This window comes from Rhamphochromis longiceps, linkage group LG22, assembly GCF_057381845.1.
Source record: "Rhamphochromis longiceps isolate RC_006_pf linkage group LG22, R_longiceps_female_GT1.1, whole genome shotgun sequence".
NCBI classification, from domain to species: Eukaryota; Metazoa; Chordata; class Actinopteri; order Cichliformes; family Cichlidae; genus Rhamphochromis; species Rhamphochromis longiceps.
In genome coordinates, this window is record NC_140577.1 from 21131294 (window position 1) to 21141753 (window position 10460).

Here is a 10460-nt window from a genome sequence, read left to right on the forward strand (position 1 = left end):
AAATGTTGATTGCTGTCTGCCCGTTTTTTTGGGTAATCTTTTTTTTTGTTTGCGATGGGTTGAGGTCAGAAGTCATCTGTTAATCGCCCCTTCAGTCTCTTTGATTGAGTGAGCCCTCAGGTGAGGCGTAATGCATTTTCAAGGGCAATGATGACAATAATTGGCTACCTTCACTTCACCAAAATGGACAAAGTCCTAAAAATGTCTCCACTCAAATCTGACAGTTCATTGCAAATGAAAATAAAGCCTGCGAAGGTTTACCAGGCGATGAATTAATAGCTGTGATATTATGAGGCTGGCTATAACCATGATCTCCTGGCCAGATTATTAAGTTGATCTGTGGTCTGTGGTTTTTGTTAACTCAGAGGACACTGGACACTGCTCACTAGTATTTCACAGCAGTGTAAATGCATGGCGTTGTTGGGGTGGGCTTTGCATCCATGTGCCTGCTCCATATTTTAAGGAGTTTGTGTGTTTCATTATTTTTGTTTTTTTTTTGTGTGTGTGTTAGATATAATTACATATTAAATAATTGGCTTCAGAGTAATTTAGAGAAGCTTGAGATTAATGCAATGGCTGTATCGCTGAGTGTAGCAATAATAACAAACCCAGGAGGGCCAAGATATGCACAAAGGGTCTGATAATGATTATAGGGATGTTTGATTTATATATATATGTATATAAAATATGTAACATTTTATCTAAATAAAAGCAAAATCTTTATAAAGGTTTTAGCTTTAAAACTATATTTCAGGAATAATTTCTGCAAATGAAAAAAAAGCAGATTTTTTACAGATTTTTTAAAAGATTTTACACTTTTATCCACATTCACCTCATCCGAGGAAGCCTGTGTGTTTCTTGCAGGAACACGACCATATTTCTTAATAATAATAACAATGAAGCTACACTTAATCCACTGAGTTACACAAACTCTCTGTGAGCACAAAACCTTAAAAAAAAAAACCCCAAGGCCTACGAGAGCAGCAGGTTTCAGGTAGGAGTGTCCAAAGGTTCAGCAAAGGTGCGCACCACCTATCACCTGACAGGCTCCTGCTAAGAAGCAGCAGAGAATGAGACGGGCTCTGCCAGCGCACTAGATTTCACCAGGTGTGACTCCCTTTCTCCTCACTTTCCTTCCACTTCAGCTCACACTGTGCTCTTAAATTTCACGCTCTTTTATTTTGCAGTCGGTGTCGGCTATTGTGAGCAGCACCTCCTTCAGCGGGGCATTCATCTCTATACGTGAGCCAGGACTTTCCTGTTTGAGGGCACGCTATTTGGTTATTAGTTTGCACCGTGTGCATTGGGGATATGTGTTGTGGGTGTTTTCTAAGGAGCAGTTTTATCTGCATGTATAGCCCCAACAACAGGATTAAAAAAAAAATGAGGCTCATTTTCTTATTTCTTACAAAGTTGAATCCTGTAAAAGACTAAATATATGTGCATATTTGTAGTCTAATATAACAAAAACATATTTTAAATATTCCTTTTGTTAGATTCATCTTATTTCCCAAGCAGATGAAGCTTATCTTATATGTTAGTGGGATTTTAAATGCTTAAAATCCCTTCATTTGGCCTGCCTGTGCTCTAAATCTGAGCATTATTGGACACATGTGTGTTGTGATCCACAGTTTAGACACACAGATTTAAATTTCTTTCTCCATTCTGTGGCTAAAACATCCTTTTCATCCCTCACATCTGTAAATGAGATTAGGTTCCCTAAGTGGCCACACTTTATTAAGAAGCCAACCATTTTAATGATTATTTCCCAAACAACAATACTGCTGTGTGCTACAGCCTTTTTTATTTTAATTTTTATTTTATCGTACTAGAGAACTCCTGCGAGGACGGACCAAGTTGTGATGGGATGTTTAGTGTCCACGAACAATTTATGATACCCCTTCCTAAAGGTTCACCATAATCCGTGTGACATTTCTCCATCCATCAGACTGCATGCCACATATGACGCGCACCGGTGGCGCGCTCAGACTCTGTGGAGGTTGCAAAAACCACCTGCCTCCTCAGACACAGACGCTAAACCCTCCTCCTGCACCGCTGGCCCCTCAAACACTGACACGTAAAGCATACATTTAATTATATCACCTCAACGAAAATGATTTAATTAAGTTTGTAGCACGTTATTTAGATTCATATTATTTTTTAGATCAGGCGCAGTAGAATACCTACTATATGAACTGCAGAAGTGATTAACGTGATAATAATGACGAGGACCGTGACGATAATAGTAGCAGCAGCATAAATGTTATTATTAATAATAATAAGATAAGATAAGATATATTTTCCATACATGCTGTATATAAATATATAGCTACCAATTTAAGGAACGTGTATATAATTATATTTCGCTCTTTAATCTGCATCTTTTTTTCTGTAAAGTTTGCTCTTCATTTGTGCCTAATGGCCAAACATTTCAGGAGTTTGCTTAATGCTCCTCGTTGTCAAGTTTTCTTTACTAATTTCTGTCTTTCATTCTTTTTTCCCCCTTTCTCCTCTCTGTCACGACAGATGAAAAGGCGCTCTGATTATTCCAGAAGGTTGGGAAATAAATGATTGTCTTTGAAGTAGGCCCGGGCCTTGGACTACATTAGAAGCCAAGCATGTGATTTGCAACTGTTGAAGTAAAACCTTCACTCTGCTACAGAAAAAAAAAAAAGGAAAAATGAGGAGGGTGGCTTCTCGGCAAAAGAAAATGGTATCTTTGTTTGCTCCCCTTTGTTTATCAGGGGATTCTTTCTCATTTCCCCCCCTTTTTTTTTTTCATTTTTACTAATTCATTTCAATGGCTTTCAAACTGGAAAATGGAAATGTTGCTCCTGCCCTCTATTTCGGCGGCAGCGTCCTGGCAACAGAGCAATTTTCTATCATCAGGGATAAACGGCATCGAACAGTACATTCTGATAATAAAAAAAAAGGAAAGAAAGAAAAAAAGCCCATGATTGCTGGCCTTCCTGTCTGTCATCTACCGACCAAATCCTCTCCTTCAAGACCGACCACTGTGCTGTCAGACCTAATAATGTCGCGTATTAAGTCGAGAGAGGGGGGAAAGGGGGGACTACATGCACCCCCGGTTCTCACTAGTCTTATTTGTCACCAACATTAAATTCAGATCAACTTTTTGTATGTAGCTCCTTTGTTATTTACTCCTTTGTACAGGAACAGTGAGTTAGGCGTGTGCTCGCCGAGTTATAGCGTAACAGCCTAAAATAAAACAAACTGCTATATTGTTAATTCTTCGCAACAAATGCCCTAAGCAGCCTTCTGCAGTCTTCCTTATTATTATTATTATTATTATTATCATTATTATTATTATTATTTTACTTTCATCGCGTTATCAAATTCAGTGGCTTTGAGGCCGTTTTCATTAATCCAGTTACGCTTCACCAGCTCGTTTGCCTTCGTATTTTGCCACCATTTCAGAAGCAAACGAGCAAATATAAACACCATATGACTGGTGCAGGAAACTAAGCAATGCAATCACTCAGGTGGACCTAAACATTCAATATAGGAAGGCGACAAAAGAAACAAGCGGTCTTAATTAGAACATGGGCCCTAAGTGGGTCCAGTGCAGCTTCAGTCGTGCCAAATTAAATCCATTAGTCTACGAGAGGCTGTGAAGACTCAGTGATGCAAGCCTGTGCTTATTTGTGGTCATTTAGCTCAACTACGATGGGTCCATCTGAAGGCCGTTGCCTGCACCTGGGGGCCATCCATGCATGTGCCAATTTTGCTATTTAACCGAGAGATAATGCAATCCTAATTTATGATGCAAAAGTTATGGTAAACAGTCGTCTGCCTGGCAGCGCTTGGTTATCTTTATAGCAAAACCACACTCATTTTTCTCGGTGTAGTTGCACGTTTTTACAAATCACATCAAAGCCTGGCGTAAGCGAGTTTGCATTAGTGCGCTGTGCGCAATTTGCGTGCGTAAAAGCGTCGAGCCGCCATTTGGACACGGATGAACTGTACTGATCGGTGATCGTTTTCGGGCGGGTGTGTGTGTGTGTGTGTGTGTGAGGGCGGTTTGCTCCAGTGAATCCAGTTACAATGAACCACGTTATGCTGACAGCTGTGTGTGGCATGCATCTGCGCTTCTCTTTTGCCACTTCCCGCCCTTCGCACGGCAGAGATGGAGAGCAGTCGACGCCTGGCTGTCTGTGAAGCGCCAGTGGCTTTGCGCTGTGGAGAAGGGAGACATGTTGTTTAAGTGCCTCCCGGTGTCTTTCTGCAGTGACTTGCCTCAGCGTCCTCAACCGCTCCTAGTCCCTGGGAAGCCAAAGAAGTGGCTTTCCATGGGAGCCAGTCAATAGCTGTTAGTGGGACCGACCGCAAACACCCAGCCTCTCATTTACAGTTATGACCTATGTTCTGTTGGAACTCTGTGTTAACGCTCAGATACGATTAACACGTGTGGCCAGATAGACTGAAAAAGACACGCGGTGCTAAAACAGGCAGTGACACGCATTCAGAAAGAGGTGGGGAGATCACATTTACGCATGTATAGATCACCTTATCCACAAGCGTGCTGATATTACCAATTTAGGTTATGTCCTATCGGCTGTGTTAACCACAACATGCCGTTAAGTTCCACCTGTAAATGCAAGCGTGCAAATCTTCTCAGTTTCCATGTACTGCCGTCACAGACAGTGGATGTTAGGGGAAATCCCAGGCCTGATACAGACCCGGCGTTTGGATATTGGAGTGATTTTAAAGAGTCATTCATCAGCGTTTATAAGACAGCAGGAAATAAAGACCACTTCTGTTAAACCAGCACGGCCATTGATTGTGCTGAAGGTCAATCATCTACTTAGGGACAAAGTGATTTCTAGATTTGCAGCTGAACGCTGCTCATTTTGTGATTGACATTTTGTCGAGCTGAAATATAAAATAATTTTTCTCCAGAATAAGGCCATGAACTTGTATAATCCAAGATTAACCGGAGACATGATACAGCAGGTGAAGAATGACTCAAGGGTGTCATTTTTAAAATATATAATTTTTATAGGATAATTGTTTTTGCTTCTGTTCTTTTTAGTAATAAAGTACAATTAAAGTTTTTTTAAACAGTCCACTGATTACATGTTATATGGGTCGCTGTTTGCAATCAGACACGGCTGTCAGCACGCGTGCAAAAAGCCCAGATCTTAAACATTTCAAAAACACCAAGGTCGAGTATGTCATGTTCTCTCCATTCAAGCAAATCCGTCCTTTCACCACTTCACTTAATCTCGGTGTGCACAGAAACACGCCTGCAGGGACGTCGAGACTTTGACATTACCCGCACAGTCATCTTAATCTTAATAATTCCGACGGTGGCGCGCTTGTGATGCTGCAAAAAAACAAAACAAAACAACAACAACAAAACCTGGGGAATGAAGATGTCTCATATAACGAAGGCTGGGGTTTTAAGTCCGCGGGGAAGCGGCTAACATCACTGCAAAGCATGTTCGTGTTTGTAGTAGGACTCAAAGGCGATTAGAAAAGCTATCGGATCTGGTTTCTCCTCTGCGTGTCCAAGTGGAACACGGGCAGGGGAATTGGCCACTATGCTAGATCACTGAGGGGTGACCAAGGTGGGCTGACTCATTCCAGGTCTGCGAGGCCACACTCTTTGCTTAAAATAGCGAATTACAAGAGGCAATAAAATCATTCGTCAATGTCAGCAAAAGAAGCTCTTACCTGCAGCCCTCCCGACGACAAAAGAGCAACTCTGATTAATCTGAATCAGACTCGCTTAATCTAAAGGACTCTGCAGGAATAAAACAAATCCATGTGGATGCCTTCGGCTGCAACACATCCCTGCCTCTGTGCTCCCCTCCTTGCTCCGCTGCTGTAAAATGATTATCCGGCTGGGTTGTGCACTTTTAAATCCCACAAAGTAAATAACAACCGTAGCTGACGATAATAGCAAGGTACCAAGTTCTTGTTACAGAAAAGGAGAAAATTGAAACTAAACGCTGCATTTAGACAACCATTTTTGATAAGAGGATAATTGAGGCCACACTGGCGTATAATTAGGGGATAATTTATGCTATATCCACTTTTATTCCACCCTCCCAAAATAAATCCAGTCCATAATCATTACAGGCGAATTGTTCTTAATTTTATAGCTGCAATTTGAGTAAAGTGTGGCCGCTAATCAAATAGGTTTTCGTAGTAACTTGATTGCAACCATAATTATTTTGCGTCGCCTTTTTTTTTGTTTTTGTTAAATCGCTAAATGCCACATTGCGTGGAAAAAAATGCTGAAAGTGGTGCAAAACATGATTTGAATACCTATTGCATTATTATAAGCGGAAATAGCATTTTATTCTTATTTGCTACTCGAACATGGCAGCCCTTGGAGACAAACTGTATAATTTACATATATTGAGGACCCTATCAGGCCTCATATTGCAACAGGGATAAAAGACACTGTCAGTTTATCCGGGTATCCACCCTTCTATCTGCAAAATAACCTATTGTACCTCAGGCATATTGTTATTTGATGTGTCACATGTACGGTATTTTGAATTGTCTGAGGATCCTTAATCATATGGTCAGTAGCCCCGGGAAAAAATGAACAGTTATAATATATGTTACTTTCAGAGCAGAAGAGGGTGGGGTTTGAAGAGGGGGACAGCTCATTAGGCAAACATCAAAGCAAATACTACACTGCAAAAAACAACAAAAAAAGTGTTTTTCTTATCAAATAGGCTGTCAAGATAAAAAATAAAAATGAAAAAGTTAAATGAAATTAAGAATAACAATTCAAGTCTAAGATAAACTTTCGCTCACTTCCAGATCTACTCCACCTGTTCCAGGTGTTTCCTTGGCATTAAACGCGTCACTCTCCCGCTATAGGCATTAATATTTTAAGTGTCACAAAATGTAAAAACCTTAAAAGAGCCACATAGTGCAGCTGGGATTATTCTTTACTCTTTTATAAATTTGACTGAAAAATCCTTTTTCAAATAAAATTATTGCTGGTTTGAGGAGATTGGTGTTAATAGTATTATTTTTTTTTAATGTAGGGTAAAATAATTCAGTTTCGGTTTGAAATCGATTCAGCTATTCCCGAACACGTGTTTGTGTGATGCTTTCCTATATGCAATTACTTCCTCAGCAAATGAGGACCTAAAGCCAGAAAAGTAAATAGGGGAAACGTAAAGACTGCCCGCTTCAGATTAAATCAAAGTGCACGCTATATGTTGCGCGTCGCGCGTAATTTGGAGTTTGGGTTAAAAAACAAAATCGACTCGGCAGTTTCCAAAAGAGCGGAGGTTTTTTTTTTCTCTCCCCCTTTTTTTTAAACGTGTGGGGCTTGTCTGTAGGAATTAGGCGTCTTTCCCACCACATATTATTTCCCCCATAGTTGTGGTGGGAGCTGGTAAGGTGGGTTAACTACAGCTCAAGTCTCCGTGAAGCGCAGAGCAGTGATGACGTTGGGTTGGATGACCAATCGGGAGGCGCTGCCCTTTGGAGACAAACCATTTTACTTGTAGTGTCTGCATCAAGTCTGGAAGCAAGGGCTCAATTTTAACAGAATCCACCTTAAAATCTCTCCCTTAACTTATGCCTACCTTCCACCACTTTGAGTGAGAATATCACAGGACAAGGGGGGGAAATAAAGACGCCTCTGGAAAAATCGGGTGTTAATAGGACAATATCTGCTCGCGGTGGAGAGAGGGGAGAGAGACAACAGCACAGCGAGAGAGAAAAAACCGATTTGGTCTTGAGAGAGAGGGGGGTGAGTGCTCTCAAGGCAGAAAATTCGATGATGACCATGACTACGATGGCTGACGGTCTGGAGGCTCAGGACTCGTCCAAGTCTGCTTTCATGGAGTTTGGACAGCAGTCGCACTCACAGCAGAGCTCCCCATCGATGGGCAGCGGCCACTACCCGCTGCACTGTCTCCACTCCGGCTCACACTCTCACCACCAGCACGACAACACCCCGTACCCCGGGAGCAACACCTACAACAGGTCGTTACCTTACCCTTACGTGAGCCATCCACACCACAGCCCGTACCTGCCGTCCTATCACAACAACATGGGAGGACAGACAAGGTTAGACGGCACAGGTAAGAGACCCGCGTTTTTCGCCAGCCAAATGGAAAATGCACCACAGCGTGCTCGACAGTGCCATTAGAGCATACCTCCTTCTTCTTCGTTTTCTTTTCTTTTCTTTTTTTTAGTGCGGGTGGTCCACAGTGGGGATCGAACATTTCTCCATGCCAGCCTCGTGGTGTCATGCCCAAATCACCGCACGGCCGCTCCAAATTCGGGAATTATCTTTCGAGCGTAGGCGGGCGATCGCGAAAATTGTGCGTAAATGGCACCGGATAATTCAAGATCCAGCCTTCTTTTTCTTCCTCCGCCGTCCCCTCCTAGCACTCCCTTCGGTTCCCCCACAAAATCTGCTTCAAATGCCCGGGGTGTGATCATGTCGACCGTGCAATCCTCACCAACTACTCGTGGAAATTAGGCCCGCACGCCTTGAATGTTGTAATTAGCATTTAATTGACATGTCATTACCAGCAATATCCTAAATATGACAGCGTATGAGGATTGCGGGCTGCCTCGGCGCTTAAAGCCAACGAGGGAGAGAGAGATGTCAGCGTTTATCAGCCAGAATTTTCATTGTTTTTTTCTCACATTGTTTGTCCCCCCTCGATTTACTCTTTACCGCAACTATATATATTTTTTCAGCGTGCTTCCTGCACACAAATGAACGCGTACAGCGTGCCTGTGGGCTTGAACAATAATAATAACGTTTGCTTGTTTTTGTTGCAGAGCAGCAGAAGACGACAGTGATCGAAAACGGGGAGATTCGTTTTAACGGCAAAGGCAAGAAGATTCGCAAACCTCGGACAATTTATTCCAGTTTGCAGCTTCAAGCACTGAACCACCGTTTCCAGCAAACACAGTACCTCGCTTTACCGGAGCGCGCCGAGCTGGCCGCCTCTCTAGGACTGACGCAAACACAGGTATGAGGAGAAACGCGCACTGCTTTACATTTTAACACTGCCTCCAGAAACAAAATGTACTGTATCAGTTTGGTAATTTTAATAAACGTTGTATTTTGATTTCTCACTTTATTAATCTTGTGTGCTTCTATATTTTGTATATTAATTATATTAAAAGACGAAATGTTGCGTAAATACAACTGACCTCCATGTGGGATCTTTATCCTTAACTAACGGCGCGCGCCCCTCTCGTCCTCTCCCGCAGGTAAAAATTTGGTTTCAGAATAAAAGGTCAAAGTTCAAGAAGCTGCTGAAGCAAGGCGGTAACCCGCACGAGAGCGAGCCCATCCCGGGCTCCATGTCCCTGTCCCCGCGCTCTCCGAGCATCCCCCCAATCTGGGACGTGTCGGCCTCATCCAAAGGAGTAAACATGCCGGCCAACAGCTACATGCCCGGCTACTCTCACTGGTATTCCTCCCCACATCAAGACTCAATGCAGAGATAGACTGACGACGAAAGCAAGGTCAGGGAGCCTGTCTTGGAGAGGCCTCCGGATCTCGGCAATGCAGTTTCCAACGTAGCCTACAATTTGTGTCAGCTCAGAAACTGGATGCTGGAGAGGAGCAGGCAACAACAACAACAACAACAACAACGAAAAAAAGCCCCCTCTCTCTTCCACTCCTTTGCTGAAGGATGAGACACAGCCAAGCCTCGGTGTGTGATGATGATGACACAAACAAGGGAACTAACCATTTTTAGCGTACATGGCTGTTCAGTGGGCTCGCATTTGTTATGCTTTCATTCTTGTCACCATCTGAACCGTCAATATACCAAATATTATCAGTGACATTTTAGCCACTTTGGACAAAGACTGCTCACATTCTCTATGCGCTGCTGTGGCGCCCAGAAACCTTTTTTTTCTTTTGCCATGGTGGACTGCTTTTTTTTTCAAAATTTTCTTCCTTCAATTTTTTTCCCTCCCTGATTGTTTCTCCAACATGCAAAACCAAGCAAATTGTCTGTCTGTAAATATAATCTGCGATTTTAGTTGTACATACACTTTTTATGTTTTGTCAGATTGAGTAAACGGTGACTCAAAAACAGACTCCTGCTGTTCCATGATTTCAAAAAAAAAGAAGAAGAAGAAATGGGTGGGGGTGGGGGGAAGAAGAAAAATATATTCATTTTAATCTAGGCCTTTTTGTGCGTCATATTGGGCCAACATCACGTCCAAAAAAGGGTCTATTTCCCGTCTCCCTGGTGTGTGCAAGCTCAGAGCAGACAACACGAGCATAAGTTAATGACACGGTGCTCACTGAAAAGCCCATTTCACTAGAGTAAACATTTTAAATAAATCCAATGAATGAAAAACTCCACAGTATATAGATTTATCAAACGCACTCAGCACCAGAGGAAATTAACTTACCCTCAACCCGCCGCTGCCTACATTCACCTCGAAAGACATTTGCTCCAGGTCCAGCTTATCTTGTCATT

General features: G+C 42.4%; 1 protein-coding gene across 1 annotated transcript; it reads left to right on the forward strand.

The window, feature by feature from the left end:
* The first annotated feature begins 205 nt into the window (after positions 1–205).
* On the forward strand, positions 206–10082 carry dlx6a (distal-less homeobox 6a). Its single transcript, XM_085395761.1, has 3 exons — positions 206–8081; positions 8794–8987; positions 9232–10082. The coding sequence occupies exons 1-3, from the start codon at positions 7775–7777 to the stop codon at positions 9469–9471; spliced, it is 741 nt and encodes a 246-aa protein (XP_085251887.1). The 5' UTR covers positions 206–7774; the 3' UTR covers positions 9472–10082.
* The last annotated feature ends 378 nt before the right edge of the window (positions 10083–10460 follow it).